The sequence below is a fragment of the Arachis stenosperma genome, chromosome 2 (assembly GCF_014773155.1).
Source record: "Arachis stenosperma cultivar V10309 chromosome 2, arast.V10309.gnm1.PFL2, whole genome shotgun sequence".
NCBI classification, from domain to species: domain Eukaryota; kingdom Viridiplantae; phylum Streptophyta; class Magnoliopsida; order Fabales; family Fabaceae; genus Arachis; species Arachis stenosperma.
The window spans coordinates 755,595-774,458 of NC_080378.1; the positions used below are offsets into that span (position 1 = coordinate 755,595).

An 18,864-nucleotide genomic window follows, 5' to 3' on the forward strand; every position below is an offset into this window, starting at 1 on the left:
TATAATTTTATTCTTAAAGTAATGTAATTTTTTTATAAATAAATAAATTTTACACTTTCATTCTAAATAATGTAATTTTACTTTCATTATTTAATCACATTACTTATAATTTTTTTAATAATTTTACACTTTCATTCTAAATAAATTAATTTTTATAATTTTACATTTAAAGTAATGTAATTTTTTTTATAAATAAATAACTTTTACACTTTCATTCTAAATAATATAATTTTACTTTCATTACTTAATCACATTACTTATATTTTTTTTAATTTTACACTTTCATTCTAAATAAATAAATTTTTTATAATTTTATGCTTAAGTATTGTAATTCTTTTATAAATAAATAAATTTTATACTTTCATTCTAAATAATGTAATTTTACTTTCATTACTTAATCACATTACTTATAATTTTTTTTTATAATTTTACACTTTCATTCAAAATAAATTAATTTTTTTTATACTTTACTCTTTCATTCTAAATAATGTAATTTTACTTTCATTACTCAATCACATTACTTATATTTTTTTTATAATTTTACACTTTCATTCTATTCATATTACATTATTTATTTAGAATAAAAGTGTAAAATTTATTTATTTATAAAAAATTACATTACTTTAAGTATAAAATAAAAAAAATTTTATTTAGAATAAAAGTGATGTGATTAAGTGTAAATGTGATTAAAAATAATTGAATACTATGTATAGTAAAAAATTATTATTATTGAAGAATAAAATTAAAATTTATTTCTATGTATCATTTTTGTCCCCAACGTTTTCGTCCTATTTAAGTCCCTAACGTTTCAAAATCGTTTCAATTTTGTCCCGCCGTCAATTTTATTAACGGATCCCTAACGGTAGGACAACATTGAGTCAATTTTGAAACGTTGGGGACTTAAATAGGACGATTGAAACGTTAGAGACAACTTTGAGACTTACCCCAAACGTTGGGGACAAAAACGATACTTTACTCTTCTTATTTAAAGACATGCATAATAACAAAAAAAAATTATGTATAGGATTAGGATTTAGAATTTTTAAAATTAATATATATATATATATATATTAAAAATATTTTTTAGTAATTTTTATAATAGAATTATTGTAGTCATTTTAAAAAAAAAAAAGAATATTAATTTAGATCGGTTTAAGATTTGGTTTATCAATTTTTTGGCTAAATTAATTTGTCTGATCTAATTTTGACAAAAATAATACAATTTAATTGATTATATACATATATATTAAATTTTAATTAATAAAAAACATCTTTAAAAAAAGATATTTTAAATATCTTTATCTGAATGGCTCTATATATACTCATATAGATATTGATGACCTATTATTTTCGGGAGGTTTTATAATTTTATCAACCCATTTTAAATGTAATACTTTAATTTTTTTTTTAAAGGAAATTGTCAAACAATTGAAATAATCAAATACATTGCCTTTAATTTTAATCATACCATGATTATTGACTCAACTAAAATAACTAAATAAGGCATGCATAACTAAATCACTAAATCTCCACTGACAAAAACACCATTTTGCGTATCTGGTTGGTTAATCCATATTATTACGATACTCTTTTATGGAAGTTATTATTATTATTTTCGCCCATAGAAAATGTATTTGCTTTAATTAGCTTCATTATTACTTTTCTTACAGTTTGAAGATGAATGGTTAGCAACATAACTGTCCCAACTACGATCCATGAAGATTTCACCTAATAATCTACCAATCTTTAAATTTCCCTCTTACATAGAATTTTCAACATTGTATTCAATGCTTTTGTGTTGTCTATTATATTTGACTCTTAACAATTAAGCATAACTCAGCAATAATTATGTATATATATAGATCCAAAAAAATAGAGTTATGGCTTATGAGAGTACTAAATATTAATACGTACAGCGCACACTTGTTTGCTTTGCCCAATACCAATATTCATGATGAAGGAATTAACAATATTATTATACGGTGAAAATTCATGTGCAGATAGTTTCACGCGTAAAATCGATAGTTGAGAATCGTTAAACGATTTGATAGATTTAATTAAATTGTTATCTAATACTTTTTAATTATCAACTTCACATAAAGTTAAATGCAGTTGAGTTTTTGCTTTCTTTATCCATCAATAATCATTACACATTTTTGTTACTTTGTTTATATAGGAGTAAAATATCATTTATGTTGATTATTGCATAATAATATTCAAGTCTCATTTTCTTTGAAAGTTTTCCCGTAAAGTTTTTTCTATATTATTGTAACAAAATGGAATTTGGACTTTATTTTGTTTTGATGTATATTATTTCTATTAAACTATATATCATCAATTAGTAGTGGTGAGTTCGTGAAAATACGTATATATATAGAGATAATGAATTATTTTTGAGGTAACTAAAATTTAAATAATAACATTATTTAGAGTTAAATCATTATTAACCCCAAAACCAAAGAAAGAATTTATGCACGAATCAAACAAAAAGAAAGAGAATAATATCTATAAAAAATTTAAAACAAATACAAATATAATTATTTATATGTCTTTTTCGACCTATTTATTAAAACACATAGTTTTGTCTTAGTTATTAGGTGCATGAATTATACTCATGAGTTCCAAAATAATTTCCAAAACTAGGGTTGGAAAATTATTTATATGTAAATACATGTAATTGATCTATCTTATATATTACAATGTAAGAGTACAAATCCCTCTAAAAGTAGCCTTACATAGTGTTAGACAATCATTAACACCAATTAAGATTAATTAGTATCATCTATATTTATATAGTATATCTGTATATTAATTATAGGATTCTATGCCTTTATTACTCTGATTCATTTAGCACCTATAAATACCTTTTGTATATTGTACCTTTGATCACATTGAATAATACACTCTTCAGATTACTCTCTTAGTGTCTTCTTTCTAACACATAAAAAGGTAAAAGCAATTACGTGTTTAAGATTTCTTTCACATAGGAGTATATATAAGACATCAATGGGAATTATTACAATTCTAATATATTAATTGATCGATTATAATTAAGCATACTAGTGTAAATTAATTAACATGGCCACTTCCATCCGTATTAACTTTTAAAATTTTGCTAAAATTAATTAAGTTTCGCCTTTTGAATACGGAAATATCTTTTAAAAAATACTATATGTATACCAAAATTAATTATTATATATTTATATATTTTTTAATTTATTTGTAATATATATTTTATATTCTAACATGTATAACTTTATACTAATAACTAATATTTGTGAACCTAGCATAATTAATATATTTTATATATGTGAGTGTATTTGACACTATTCATAAAAGAGAGAAAAAATAAAGAAAATGAAAAAAAATGGAGAGAAAAAAAATGTGAATTGAACCTCAAATAAAAAAAGACATCCTTAAGGTGGTGAACACATATATTTAAGTTCAAATATCACTTTCTAAAAATAAAATTATCCCTTTAATTTTAATTACTATTTTTTTTTTGTTAATCATCTATTGTTATTACTAGCACAAATTTCTCTCATCTATATATTACTCTCTTAATAGGAGTTGGCACTGAAAAAAAAACATTTTTTATCTTCTAACAGAAAAATAATCTTTTGTAAATTAATAAATTAAACTAATAGTTATTTCAAAACAAAACTAATATTAATCTATAAACTAATATTACTTAGAACACTTATGTTTTTTTTTAATTTTAATCTATAAATTTTAAAACATTAACGTTGAAGTTAATTAAATTTCCCACCCCAAATAATCCAAGGGTTGTCATCAAATTTCTTGAGATGAACATTGAAGTACCTTCACCGTCATTATTATAATTATTTAATAATTTGATTCAGAGATGTCTCCATCATTTTCCTCATTACTTACTTTACTACTCTATTGACTTCAAACTTAAAAGTTAAAAGTAAGTTATTACTAATAATATTTTGCCCAATCCATTAATTTTAATTTCTAGAGCATTCGATAATTATTGTGGTGGCTTTCATTCAAAATAAAGCACTTGTCAATTGTCATTGCTAAAAAGTTAAATATATCATGACAATTATAATCTCTCTCTTTTCTAGCAAAATGATGACATTATTCTCTATTACTACTTCAATTCCCCCATTTTCACGCAATGCATGCATTGGACTATACTTAATTATTAAGTAAAAAATTAAAAATAAAAATTAAATAGATTATGCAAGTAAAACAATAACAAACATCTTTGATATATAATTATATATAATATAGTAAAAGATTATGTAAGTAAAAAATTGTACTTAAAAATAAAGTCTAATTAATTCATATAATTTATACTAGTTAAATATTGTAAATAGGATAAATATTTTAAAAATTAAAACGTTGATTAAAGATTTAATACACATAACTAATCTATCTAAATATTATAAATTATATAAATATTTAAAAATATAACAATATAAGTCATTTTTTATGAGTAAGAGATTATTATGAACTTTAAGAATCGGTTTGGATAAATAGTTTAATTAAATTTTAAAAAAAATAATTTAAATAATAAATAATTATATTAAAAATAATTTATAATTAAGTTATTTTGTATTTGAATTTTTTGTTTTAAAACTGTTTATTTTACAAAAATGTGTTAAAAAATAGTAGTATTATAAGATAAATCATCTTTTTTAACTTTTCTATAAATTCTTAAATAATTTTTTAAAAAACTATAATTTAATTTTAAAAATTATACTAAATATTAATACTACTACTTTTTATAAGTAAAAAATTTAAAAAAAATATTACTTTTAAAACTTGCCAAACGAACCTAAATAACCTACTTTCTTCGTCTAGTAACACTATTAAGTATTTTTTTTATTCAATTTTATTAACTATAAGTATTCTAAAATACATTTGTAAAATTTTAGTACATCGAAAATTCAATATATCTAAACATAATAATTAGATAGATATTTTGAAATAATATATGCCGTGTTTTCTACCTTTTATCTTTTTGCAATTATATATATATATATATATATATATATATATATATATATATATATATATATGTTTTTTTTTTGGATTTAATTTTAGTATAATTTCAGTTAGAAGAGTTTCATATACATCTTCAAATGTCTTGTGAATATTTAAATAAGTTTACTTGCTTCTAGTGTAAGAACCAAGTACAACAATAACAAAGTCTTGTTCCATTAAATGAGGTCAGCTACATAAATTAAATGATATTATTTTATTTTATCATGTATCATGTTTACACATAGATTGTTTATATGTTAATTTCATTTGACCATCTCATAGATGGTCTTCTTAGGTCTTCCTCTGTCTTTCGCCTCTTGTCCATATCTTCCATCTCATCTACCCTCCTGACTAGGTATTCTATCGATCTTCTCACGTATCCAAACCATTTGAGACACGATTCAACCATCTTTTCTACAATGAATGCTACTCCAACTCTCTCCCTTATATCTTCGTTCTTTATTTTATCCAATTGCATATGACTACTCATCCATCTCAACATCTTCATCTCTGTCATACTCAACTTATGTTCGTGCTCTCCTTTACCCGTCCAACACTCCGAACCATAAAACATAACCGGTCTTATAGCGGTGCGATAGAATTTACTTTTAAGTTTTAAAAATACTTTTTTGTCGCATATAAAATCAGATGCACTCCGCCATTTTGACCAACCTGCTTGAATTCTATGATTTACATCCTGTTCAATTTCTCCATTATCCTGTATGATGTACCCAAGATACTTAAAATTTTTAACTTTTCGTAGGATGTTTTCTCCAATTTTCACCTCTATATTAGGGTTTTCCCTTCTCAAACTGAACTTACATTCCATATATTTCATCTTGCTACGATTTATGCGCAGACCATACACTTCTAGAACTTCTCTTCATAAATCCAACTTTTCTCCGTAGTGTGAGAACCAAGTAATTGACATTAATTAAAAAACAAAAAAACAGGTTTAGATTAAAACAGGTTTCACTAATAATTCTCTATAATATAATAGACTTATTATTTCATGTATGATCCAATAATAAGAAAAATAAAAAAAAAAGACTCAGTAAAGAAGTATATTTATAATTTGTGATCAGTAGTTCAACCATATATCTGTATATCTTATAGGAATCTTTTCTCTATTATTGCATGCGTCCATATACCATAAAGCACTGAAATTAAAATAATCAAGTAAATTAAAGTTGGTTTATCTATTATATATTTCTTTTAAATTATTTCCCTCCTTTGTCTTTGCTCTTTTGACCGACATATGTTTTATCTATTATCTTGCTTCTTCTCTTAACTTTCTATATATGAAATTTACTCCTACTAAATTAAAGTTGGTCTATTATATATTCCATTTATATTTCTCTTCTTTGTCTTTGCTCTTTAATTTCGACCTATATATATATATATATATTGAAAACTCAGGTGCAGTCGATTTCATGTGAAGTTGATAATTAAAAATCGTTAGATAAAAATTTAGTCAAATCGGCCAAATTATTTAGCAATCCTCAATTATTAACTTTACATAAAATCGACTGCACTTGCACCTGAATTTCTACGTATATTTTATCTACCTTGCATCTTCTTTGAACTTCCATGAAATTTACTCCTACTACTACTATACCGTGTTTGAATTCGCTACTCCTATTTCTCTTATGGAGCATGAAACTAAATTAATTAAACACACTTCAAATGAATAAAGATGAATAAAAACAAAAATTACACCATATTAGAGAAAAAGCATCCAAATAGTTAAAGATTACATATTTAAAACCTAAGCCTTACTTATCCAAAATTTATCCTACTTAATTATTAATTAAACTTTGTTGTTTCTTCGGATTTATTGTTATTAGAATAAACTACTAATAATTCTGATTATAAATTTTGTAAGTATTGACAAATTTAACCATTAAAATTATAAACTAACTCAATAATACTAAAAAAAAATTAAACTTACTATAAAATTACTAAATAAATTATCTAGTTTAAATAGTTTTGTTGAATTAGTCAACCTAATTTTTATATTTCTTAATTCTTTTAAAATAATTTCCAATATATCCTTTTAGGTGGAAACTCAGGTGAAGTCAACTTCACGTGAAGTTGATAATTAAGAGTCGTTAAATAATTTGAATGATTTGACTAAATTTTCATCTAACGACTTTTAGCTATTAACTTCACGTGAAATCGATTGCACCTGAATTTTCACCATTTTTATAACGGTATATTTTCGTCTAATCAACTAATAAATAATTTTGTCATGAATCTAAATTTTATCTAAAGATTTGTTTTTAGTCAATAAGTTACTCTATATACGAGATGAGATGAGATTCAAACTCAAATTTAAACAGACTAACGAATTAACCACTCGATCAACCTAATTTGTCATTGAAATAATTTATATTTATTTATCAATTATTAATGGGCGAAGAATGAAGATGAGAAGGTGAAGAGGATGTTGAAAAGAGTTCCAACTTCCAAATCACAGTTCATCACACTTTGAGTTTCAGTTTCAGTTTCATGCATGTATTCAATTTTTCTTCTGCCAACGCGACTTTGACTTTTGCCTACTATATCAAACCATGCAAATAATACACTCTATTATTAAATTATTCAAATTCCCACAATAAATGACATCAAAGTAGGTCAACTCTGCGTCTGTGATGACTCCTAGAATTTAGTTGTTGCTGTTAATGGTTTCACAATTTTTCTCTCTTAACACTTTTTTTATTATTATTTTCAATATATATATATTACTTTTAACTGAATACAGTAATTTAATTTGTATATTATGGATCAAATATAAACAAAGAGTTATGAGAATACAGTTCACCCACGTAAATGCTATAAATTGTTGGTAGGTTATTGTTCACCAAAACCATAACCTAAAACCCCACTTACACCACAACACTTGAATTTTTTCCCCAACATTTTTTTAGTGTTCATTATTTTTTTCCCTAGTTTGGTTATTGATATATAAGATGAAAATAGCTATGATGAGGCACACTCTATTTTGCTCAAAAAGAAAAAAGAGTGTAACCTAGCTTCTGTGCACATAAGGTGTTTGTGTTTTTGCTCTGGCCATGTTCCTCAACTACTCTCATTTATTTCCATCCATTCATTCATTCACTCATTCATTGTTATTATTATTGCCTGCCTGGCCTTAACACACTACTCTAAAACACTCTCACACACACACAACACTTTAATTTGGTGCATGAAAGAGGGTACTTTTCAATTTTCTTTTTTCAAAAGATATATTTATATATGAATATATATGTATATATATAGTAGTAGTGATATACAGGTTGGTGTATTAATTTGTAGTTAGAGTTTCAACAACCTCCAGAGTGCATTTACTCTTTCATCTACCCCTCACCACCGCAACACTACTATAATAATACAGACTATACTCATCACTTTCTCAGTTTCTGATCTCTTATCTCATCTTCTTATATCATCTTTCTCCTTCTTCCTAGCTAGCTTCTTCATTTTCCTTGCTTCTCACTCATTCTTAAGCGAAGAAGCTAGGTATATAGTGTGTATTGTTATGGTTGCTTCATTCATTTAACTTAGCTTAACTAGCTCAAGCTTTGATATGTTCATGAAAGTGTGATTCTCATACATACAGTACCCATTTTTGAAAGGTATGTTTTTTTCTTGTTTTTTCAACTGCCCATTATTTTTCTCTTAGAAAAAAATTGTCTTTTCACAGAAAGATTTAACCTGAGGTAAGTTTCTTGTAGGATTGAGCATTGGATTCATTAGGGTAGCGTGGTTTGCAATAAAAATGGAAACTTGTACGGCTCTTCTGCTTTTAACGGCGGTCATTGCTTACCAGCTTTGGCTAACGTTCATCTCACGGTCACTGAAGGGTCCACGTGTCTGGCCTCTATTGGGCAGTCTCCCGGGGCTGATCGAGAATTGTGACCGTATGCATGACTGGATCTCTGATAACCTCCGCGCGTGTGGCGGCACGTACCAGACATGCATCTGTGCAATCCCCTTCCTTGCTAAGAAGCAGGGTCTCGTGACTGTCACGTGCGACCCGAGGAACTTGGAGCACATTCTCAAGACCCGATTTGATAATTACCCGAAAGGGCCCACGTGGCATGCTGTGTTTCATGATCTACTTGGTGATGGAATCTTCAACTCTGATGGTGACACCTGGCTTTTCCAGCGTAAGACGGCTGCATTAGAATTCACCACCCGGACGCTCCGACAAGCCATGGCCCGGTGGGTGACCCGAGCTATCAAGGAACGGCTTTGCTTGATCCTCAAGAAAGTCGAGGAGGAAGCCGAGTCGGTTGATTTGCAAGATCTAATGCTTCGGCTCACTTTTGACAACATTTGCGGCTTGGCTTTTGGGAGGGACCCACAAACTTGTGGCCTAGGCTTGCCGGAGAATAATTTTGCCACTGCTTTCGACCGAGCCACCGAAGCCTCGCTCCAGAGGTTCATATTGCCAGAGGTGATTTGGAAGGTCAAGAAATGGCTTCGGCTCGGAATGGAAGTCAGCTTGAGCCGAAGCCTTGTTGACGTGGACAAGCATTTATCTAATGTCATTGAAAAGCGCAAAGTGGAATTATTAAGCCACCAAAAGGATGGGACCCACCATGATGATTTGCTGACTAGGTTTATGAGGAAAAAAGAATCCTACTCGGATCAATTTCTCCAACACGTGGCATTGAATTTCATCCTAGCTGGACGTGACACGTCATCAGTCGCATTGAGTTGGTTTTTCTGGTTGGTGATTCAGAATCCAAGTGTGGAAACAAAAATTTTGCGCGAAATATGCACCGTTCTGATTGAGACACGTGGCAGTGACGTGGAAAAGTGGGTTGAGGAACCGTTGGTGTTTGACGAAATTGATCGTTTGGTTTATCTAAAAGCAGCATTGTCCGAGACACTAAGGTTGTATCCTTCGGTGCCGGAGGATTCGAAGCACGTGGTCGCCGATGATGTGTTGCCGGATGGCACGTTTGTTCCGGCCGGATCATCGGTGACTTATTCGATATACTCGGCAGGGAGGTTGAAGTCCACGTGGGGCGAAGATTGCATGGAATTTCGCCCTGAGAGGTGGTTGTCTCAGGATGGAACAAAATTCATCATGCATGACTCTTTCAAGTTTGTTGCTTTCAATGCTGGTCCAAGAATATGCTTAGGAAAGGATTTGGCATACCTACAGATGAAGTCAGTTGCGGCCGCCGTGCTCCTCCGCCACCGGCTCACATTGGTGCCTGGCCACCAGGTTGAGCAGAAGATGTCACTCACATTGTTCATGAAAAATGGACTCAAGGTCAATGTTCAGAGCAGGGACTTGAAAGGTTTTGTGGCAAGTTTTCAGAAAGAAAGAGAAACAGAGAATAATGGTAAAGAATATGCAGGTTTGAGAAGCAATGGATGTTAATAATAAAAGATTTCCAACATGAAGTTAGAGATTTTTGCATGTGGATTTCAAGTTCAATTGAGGAGAATTTAGCTACATCAGAAGAAAAGATTTTACAAAAAGGCCTTTTAGAAAAAAGGAGTATATTCATGGTGTTTTATATTAAATTCATAATTCATATTAGAAACTGTTTGGGAGATTTTATTTTCTAGGGTTGTGAAGATTGATGAAATGCTTTTTCTCAATCTATATCTGCCTTTGTAGGATACTTGGGAAATATTCATTGTATTCATTATTTCTTGTTATGTTTTTTTCTATTTAATTTTACTGGTTTTCTAAGGCCTTGTCCAAAAGCTAAACTCAAATTTAACAATGTTTGCATGTTCATGATCATCGAATAATATAAAGCCCTTATCTTTGATGAAATATCTGTTTCTGATCTTATGTTTGTAATACCTTCTTGATCATGCTTGATTTGTAAACTCCAAAAAATCTGTGAAATTCACCTGTATAATTGGTTAATCTTGGCTTCAGATATGAAGAACAATTTAAATATCAGACTTTTCTAAGTTCAACTATGATTCTAATGACAATGCAAGGTGCACAAAATTGAACTACCAATAGTGGGATAAACAAATGTAGATAGATACAAGATAACATTGCATCTATTTCCAAGTCAGGTATGATGTGGTAGAATTACTCATATAACATGTATTTTTCCTTTTAAGCATAAGTATGCTTAAATGAAAATTATACAGTTGGAAACTACCCTTCAACTATCTATACACAAAGCATAATTAGATGATGGTACAAGGCACATGCAAAAGGTGCCAAGTTAATTCATTATCCAAGAATTCTGGGAGAAAATAATAATATAATGGCCTAGCTATTTTTTTGGGTCCAAAATCTGTGTCTCTTCTATGTTTTTCAGCAGGGTGTTTCACTGTTTCTTCCTCCTCTTCCAATTGATTTTGACATGCTTTTTGTCATCTGATTTTAATTCCATCTACTGTTGATACCTCTCTTCATTTAACATCACTGCTTTGATTTTAGTCAAGAACTTTTTCTCCAGTTGAAAAGATGTTCCAGACCAATGTGCCTATTATGTACAACACAACAGCAACCTTAAATACATCATTCCAAGAACCTGCAACAGAAGATAGAGTATAAGTGAAAATACCACAGCCAAAGCAGAAAAGTTGAGCAGGATGAAAATGGATCATTCTTATTTACCTCGTTGGAGTATGAATCCAGTTGCAGCTGTACCGAAGACACCGGCGAGTACACCTGCGGTGTTTGACAGTCCTAGCAATACACCCTGAAATTTATGATAGTATGTGTTCTTATGGATACATATTTGAAGGTTAAAAAGGTAACAGAGAGAACACAATTGTATAGTGGAAGTATGTCTAGGATTTCAAGCATATGACATTTTGAATGAATAAATAAATTGAAAAAGCACTTGTATGATGAGAAGGAGAGAGATATTTTCATTGAAACTAAATTCAACAACATCAAACTTCTTGGAAAAGGGAGACTGAAAGAGCTAAGGACCTGATTGGTTTTTGTTTTCATTTCGAGTTTTCATTTTAAACATGACATGGAAATAGAAAACATTTTCACTTTTTTATTTTCCTTCACAAAATTTGGAAAATGCATTAAAAAAATGAAAATAGAAACCAATTAGGCCCAAAAATTTTCATTTATCAGGAAGCAAATTGGAGACACAACAAATCTTTGGTTATTATTGACTCAGTGACCCTGTTCCTGGCAATGTTGATGTAGAAAGATTTTGGCATGTGTCACAGATAAGAGTGTCAGCAAAAAAGAACCTCAGGAGGTTCAATTCCCAAAATGTTTCACCAAACACAAAAGTCAGGAATCTATTGCAGTCTTACTCTTTGCCATCATCAACAAATTTGTTCCTCTTTGGTGACATCTTTTATTTTTTACTTTTAATATATTTATTTGGTCATTTAACTTTCGGTAGCTCCTATGGGTATGGGCTATAAAGAAGCAATTACTCACAGCATAGCGTGGTCCAATGTCTTGATGGTTTGAATATAGACCAGATTGTGAGAATGCATCAGATCCCTGAAAAAGCAAATAATTTTATTTGTGATTATATTAGGTAACTATATTATATAAACATGTAAAGGCTATGCAATGCGGTCATGGTTTCTAGGCTATTATGTATTATAATAATATCAAACTTAATTAGAGATTGGGGGGAAAAAGAAAAAATAAAAAAACAATTTCCGAATCTAAATTCGGGATGATAAATATTGATCAAGCTCAAACCTGACTGCAAGCCATGCACAGTACTGCCAAAGCTGGTGTTCTAACATGGCTGAGCTGTGTAAGAAAAATGGCGGGACCCAGAAACCCAATTGTTTGCATGATCTGCCACAATAGGAGATATTTAAACAAACTAATGTTAAAGGGTGCAAAAGAGACAAATGAAATATAAAATGCTTCAATTGCCATAACTTAAGATCATTTTTAATCAGGAAAAATATTCTTTTCTCTCTTGAACAAGTGCTGAAAAGAAATCATAACGAAAATTTGCTTCTACTGATGCGGTTAATTTTAGTGTTTCTAAGATGGAAATTATATGCCGTTGGTATAGTGTGTTGAAATAAAATTTACAAAATGTAAGAGTAGCGCATTTCTTGCCTTTCGAACATTTGTGATGGAAAGGCCTTTGCTCACAAGAGTGTCAGCAATCCAGCCTCCTATATTTGCAAAAACAGCCATTGTCAACCATGGCAGGACACATAAGAGGCCAGATTCCGTAAGGTTGAACTTCAGAACCTGAGAGAATATTCCATTAGCACAGTCATTCAATTGAATAAATAATTCATATAAAGCTTTCTATATATGTATCTTAGTTCCTCTATGCCTTATTAAATCACCTAAAATATTATGTACATGTAATTTGATACAAATGGTAAGAAATGCCTTAACAGCAAAGTGTTCCAGATTGTTAGAATATTTAACAGTATGTTGTTGACCAAGAATAAATGCATATAAGAATTAGGCTTGTCCATATAGGAATTAGCTCTTATGGAAAATTAACAATTCCATTTATATTATTGTCCCTTATGAATGAGTATAAATAAGTTATGCAGTGTGTCAAACAACATATAACATTCACACAATATCTATTCATCAGTTTATACAGCTCTTTCTACTTAAGTTTCTGTGCTTCTATCATGAATTCTAAAGCAGATAACAAAATAAAACTATATGCTAGCAAACAAAAGTGCAATTGGGTTTACCACAATGATTTGTTCTGGTTCAAACTCTTGATTGCAAAGATATAAGCTATTATAAAATGTAGTTCTGAATACTTAAGGGAAAAAAATGAAAAATGTTTTTTTTTTTTTTAAAAAAGAAGGTTTTGTACCTGATTGTAGTAAGTAGGCATCCAGGTTAATAGAATAAATGTTCCCCAATTGTGGCAAAAGTGAGATATAATTAAAGCCCATACAGGTGGCTTTGATAAAATTAGTTTCCACGGAATAACTGTCACGGCTTCTTTGGATATACTGCCTCCAAGTATGAGCCTTTTCTCCTCTGGTGCAACATCTGGGTCTTCTGTTGGTGAGCTATATGACTGAGAGAGACCAACATAAGAAAAACTATGGTATAAAAAACAATCATTAACGATGAATTACAAAGTACACCAAACATTTATAGTTGTTCTGTCAAAATTAAGATGTTGCTACCAAAATAAAATTCATGAGTACAGCACAAGGTAACTCATTTTCGTATATATTTGGTGAACGGAACATTGTTTGGTTCTTGCATAAAATATAACGTTGAAATCAAGTGTCATGCGACATATCATGAGACAGTTCACAATATGAAACTATATTTCATTTCATATGGTTGGCAGAGATGAAATAATTGATTTCCTCCCATCATATTTTTTATAACAGGAACAAGCACTAATAATTTATTGAAAACAAGTGAAAGATAACTTACTTTTTTCAACCATAAGGCGAACCAGATACTTCCAAGGGATCCAAATGAGTAAAACACTGATGGCCACCCGAATTTCTGGATTAGTATAGGTGAGAATGCCAAGCCTGTGACGGAACCAAGGTACATGCCACTGTATACGAAGGCAAGCGACCTGCTTCTCTCAGAAACAGGAATCCACTTGGAAAGCAGATTATTCATTGCAGGCATAGCAACACCCTGGAAACAAAGAATAACATAATTGGTTGCTACTTGCTAGACAACAGAAGAAAAAATAATGTCTAGACTATGCATAGACTTCAAACATAAGACCAATTAAACAAAAAATTCTTTCCTAATAGTTTCTTCTTGTGTATTGCCTAGATAAATCAAATCAATACGAATTTAGTTATAAAAACACATAAAATTAGTATATCTGTAAAATAGACAAACCTCGCCAATTCCCATAAAGGCACGCATAACAAGCAGAAAAGGCAGCCCAAGTCTTGCAGCAATAGGAGTTAAAATCGTAGCTATTGACCACCACACAACTCCAAAACCTAGCACTAGCTTTCCACCAAGTTTGTCTGCCCATATGCCACCAAGGATCTAAACCAAGACAGCAATGTATATCAATCAGTTTGAAAGGAATGCATTAGAACTTTTTACGAGCACCGAATGAAATGAAAAGATAATTTGAAGATCACGACATTCATGATTTCTTGCATGTACTCTTGAGAACAGCAAACATCATGGTAGGTTTACCAGAAAGGGTACTCAGACACCTACGCAAGATTAGTATATGAATCCAATTTCTAGTAAAGCTAGAACGTTTTGCATGTATGATATATCAGTCCCACCTGAGTAAGTAGATAACCCCAGAAAAAGGACGACTGAATTAGGCCAACTGTTGCACTGTTCCAGTTGAACTCTTGTGACATTGGAAGTATTGCTATGCTCATATTTACCTACCAATTATAACAAATATGTAAAGCACATAAGTAAGGGACATTAGTAATTAATGTTGAGTTAATCCAAACATGGAAATTAGAAGCACTCCACTAAAGATTATAGAAGTGCTTGTCATAGTTGAAGGAAAAAAAACTTATTAACAGCTTCAGCCAAACAATGCCAGAAAAAAATGGTAATTAAAACTCCATAGACATATACGTTTTCAACAGTCAACATCTATAGCTATAAGAAATATATTCTTTTTCTATTGCTAGGTTGTGGACAAGAAACATTAAACAAACTAGACTACAAGGATTAAAAATCAACTGCACAATTCATTAAATACTTCAAGTAACTAAAGATCTTCCAATGATAATCTAATGACAAAGATGGAAAGAATACGTCCACAGGAATATGAGACGAGGAAACATGAATCATAAGTACCGTAGAATTCTACTCACACGATCCATGTTACACAGCAGGAATGCTGCAAAACATAGCAGTACAATAACCCAGCGCTTAGGAAACTGCTGCCACCAAGGAGACACTTGTTGAAGATTTCCTCCCAATAGAATGGCTTCACCTGTCCCTTCAGCTGATGGCAGAGAATCCATATTTGCCTCTGTAATGTCATATTCCTCAGACTTGTAGAAAACACGGATCTTATTTTCCTTAATGTGGTTCCTCTTGCTCAAACCTAGTCCACGTACCGCCCTTTGTTCAATATTGCCTCTTCCATAGGGAGCTGAAGAAATGTAGGACTGACTTCTTCTACCAGCCTTTAGTTTAAAGTTCATACGGCGAGCAGATTGCCTTGATACTGAAGAACAATGCTCTGCTGCTTCACTGCGAAATGCGAGTGTCTGTCCTGAAACTGTCTCTTCCAACGGGGAGTTAGTTTGAAAATGCATCCTGGGCTGGCATCTTGAAAAATGAGATACTCCAGAAATTCCCCCTCTCTGAAGTGACAGATCCTTTCCAGATCTATATACATTTCCTGCCAATACCAGACAATAGAGATTAATTAAGTTGCAATAACCAAGCATATAGCCTTTGAAGAGGAGCGAAAATTCCATCCGAATCCATACAAAACAAACCTTAATTACCAAAATCTCCATATAGTATATAGCTAATAAACTATGCTCAAAGCAAATTCTAAGTTAAATAAACCTATGTAACTTCCTAGCTACTCCATACTCCATAGTTTCATCATTAATAGTAACTTTTTTCTGATATATCAATAGGTTCCCACAGAACACACGTTGCTCCTCTTGCTAACAAAATTCGTTAAACAAACTACTCAAAACAACAGAATGATCAAGCAGATTAAATTCAAACAAAACAACCATCCTCTAATATAAGCATTTGGTTGTAGACTCTAGTAGTTACTGCCACTCTAATGCAAAGAATCTAACATACACATACGCATTCATTTCAACAAACACATAAAAGGCAAAACAATAAAACTAGATATTAAATAATTGGATAATTCATAAAATGCAGGCAGCCACGAAAAAAATGGATTTTTTTTTTTTATTCAATTCTAAAAAAAGTAATTAATTAATTAATTTGAAGTCACCTGAGGCAATGAAAGAAGTAGAAAAGTTGCGGTTCGAAACCAAACCACTCATAGCCATTGATACACTCAGCTGAAGCTGCAACAGATGCTGATACTGAGAGAAGTTACGGCAGTTTGAGATTTCAATGGCGAGAAAACCAAAGCTGTCTTCTTTCTTCTTCTTCTTCGTTCTCTTTATACCATATCAGAGTTCAGTTCAGTGTGTGAAATCCAATTCACAAGGACGACGTCGTTTTGAGAGCAAAAGCTCTCTCTTTGACACTCCCAACGAAGAGAATGGAATGGAAAGATAAAAGATAAGCCAGGTATAGAGGTTCTCTAATTTTCCAGTCTCAACCATTTTTAATTTATTTTTCAATTTTTTTTTTAATTTTGAGGAATAAAATAAAGTGAAGTAAAATCCCTGTGACGTTGGAGCCAAGAGAAAGGGGGGTTGATAGCGTGACACGTAGAAGGACATCCACGTTAGGAAAGGCTACAGCGCCGGAATTTTGTGAAGTTACCAAATTACCCTTACAATGAAGTAATGAACGGCTGTTGCATAGGTTAGCTAGGGGTATAATTGGAATTGCAAGGAGAAAAAAACGTTAAATCCGGTTGTGTCATCCGAAAAGTGTTTCTTTCTTATTTTATTTTCTGGTGGATTATTATATTCGTGATTTTAGATTAAAATCTTGCAATTAAATTTATTTTTGGATTTTAAAAGTGATGATGGTATTTTTCATGTTCATGGGTGGAATATTCTGCTTCTGACACATGGCTGTTGTCCACCGTCAAAAGTGACTTGTCGTTTTTCTCTTCGTGGAGAGAAGATATTACTAGAACGGCTGAAATATATTATCAGAAACAGTTGACCTATTGGATTTATAATCTCTCTCTTTTAGTTGATGTAATTTTTATTATTTGTTTGGAATTTGATAGATTTTGTTTTCATTTGGAAAATGAAGAGCAGTAATAGCATGTTAGATTTTGACAAATATATGAATTTGCATTAGACTACTAATTTACAACTGCACTTTAAGTTGTAAAACTGTAAAAGAACTTCCAATGAGTTTCGTCTTCCCATAACAGAGTGAACTTAATTAGAATAATAAATGGTACAATGATCTTATTAGAAATTGGAATAGGTATATAATGAAATATTAATTGAATCTAAGAATACTCATTCTTATAGCTGATTATCGATTTTCTTTTCCTCCACATACAGGCAAGAACACAAGAAAATGAGGCCATGCATTCACTCATAGCTACCTTGTTTATTTTCTGGCTTAGCAGTCAAATACTCACACTTTGACTATTTAACTACAGCTATATTTCATTCCAATGACAAAAAAAAAAAAAAAAAAAAAAACCCATCTAAAATCCGAACTTTTCAATATGCATGAATATACTCTAGCAATTGTGTTCATTCTTCTATTAGTATTTAGTAGGAGTAGCATTATTGCTCAATTATTCAATTTGATGAGTCTGACACTAATTTTTTTTTTCCTAATAAAGAACTCAACTGAGTATTGAGTACATACCAAAATGGTATTCCACCAGCAATATCAAGAAAGAAGAGCAGTGATAGATGAACTACAAAAAGGAGTGCAATTTTTTTTTAGGGGAAAAAGGGAGGAAAAAAAAAAGATAATAAAGAGAAAGTAAAAAAAAAATGAATATAAAAAGTAGATTCACTCACTTTTAAGACACCAAAAAAAGTAGGGCCATCAAAATGGATAAAATGGATAAAATTTATTTGATCAATTCGTTTATTTATTTAAATAGATAGATTTTATTTTTAAAATTAAACCTGTTTAAATTTTAGGTTAAACAAGTTGAACTTAATTAATTCAAAAAAATGACGGATTAAACAGACAAAATGGGTGATTTGTCTATTTTTTTTACAATTTTTTTTAAAAAGAATAACATTTTTAGTTGATACTCAAAATTTTGATCCATTAACTAAAAAAATATATATTTCAAAAAATAA

General features: G+C 30.4%; 2 protein-coding genes across 2 annotated transcripts; one reads left to right on the forward strand and one right to left on the reverse strand.

Annotated features, from left to right (window-relative positions):
- Positions 1–7,860: 7,860 nt before the first annotated feature.
- LOC130962233 (cytochrome P450 86A8-like) lies at positions 7,861–11,005 on the forward strand. The gene is made up of 2 exons (XM_057888387.1): positions 7,861–8,654; positions 8,754–11,005. Exon 2 carries the CDS (start codon positions 8,798–8,800, stop codon positions 10,415–10,417), a length of 1,620 nt encoding a protein of 539 aa, XP_057744370.1. The 5' UTR covers positions 7,861–8,654; positions 8,754–8,797; the 3' UTR covers positions 10,418–11,005.
- On the reverse strand, positions 10,996–17,070 carry LOC130962235 (ascorbate transporter, chloroplastic). The gene is made up of 11 exons (XM_057888390.1): positions 16,893–17,070; positions 15,775–16,310; positions 15,223–15,330; positions 14,816–14,971; positions 14,387–14,602; positions 13,806–14,015; positions 13,073–13,210; positions 12,698–12,799; positions 12,425–12,490; positions 11,630–11,714; positions 10,996–11,543 (listed from the first exon to the last, which is right to left on the reverse strand). The coding sequence occupies exons 1-11, from the start codon at positions 16,948–16,950 to the stop codon at positions 11,446–11,448; spliced, it is 1,773 nt and encodes a 590-aa protein (XP_057744373.1). The 5' UTR covers positions 16,951–17,070; the 3' UTR covers positions 10,996–11,445.
- Between the last annotated feature and the right edge of the window lie 1,794 nt (positions 17,071–18,864).

What these genes read in the sequence shown, in the direction of transcription:
- LOC130962235 (XM_057888390.1), bottom strand. Translation starts at nt 16,950, where the DNA reads ATGGCTATGAGTGGTTTGGTTTCGAACCGCAACTTTTCTACTTCTTTC. An exon ending in CCTTTATGGGAATTGGCGAG is followed by an intron (nt 14,603 to 14,815) that starts GTTTGTCTATTT and finishes CTTTGTTTCCAG; the next exon opens with GGTGTTGCTATGCCTGCAAT. An exon ending in TCGCCTTATGGTTGAAAAAA is followed by an intron (nt 14,016 to 14,386) that starts GTAAGTTATCTT and finishes GGTCTCTCTCAG; the next exon opens with TCATATAGCTCACCAACAGA.
- LOC130962233 (XM_057888387.1), top strand. Translation starts at nt 8,798, where the DNA reads ATGGAAACTTGTACGGCTCTTCTGCTTTTAACGGCGGTCATTGCTTAC.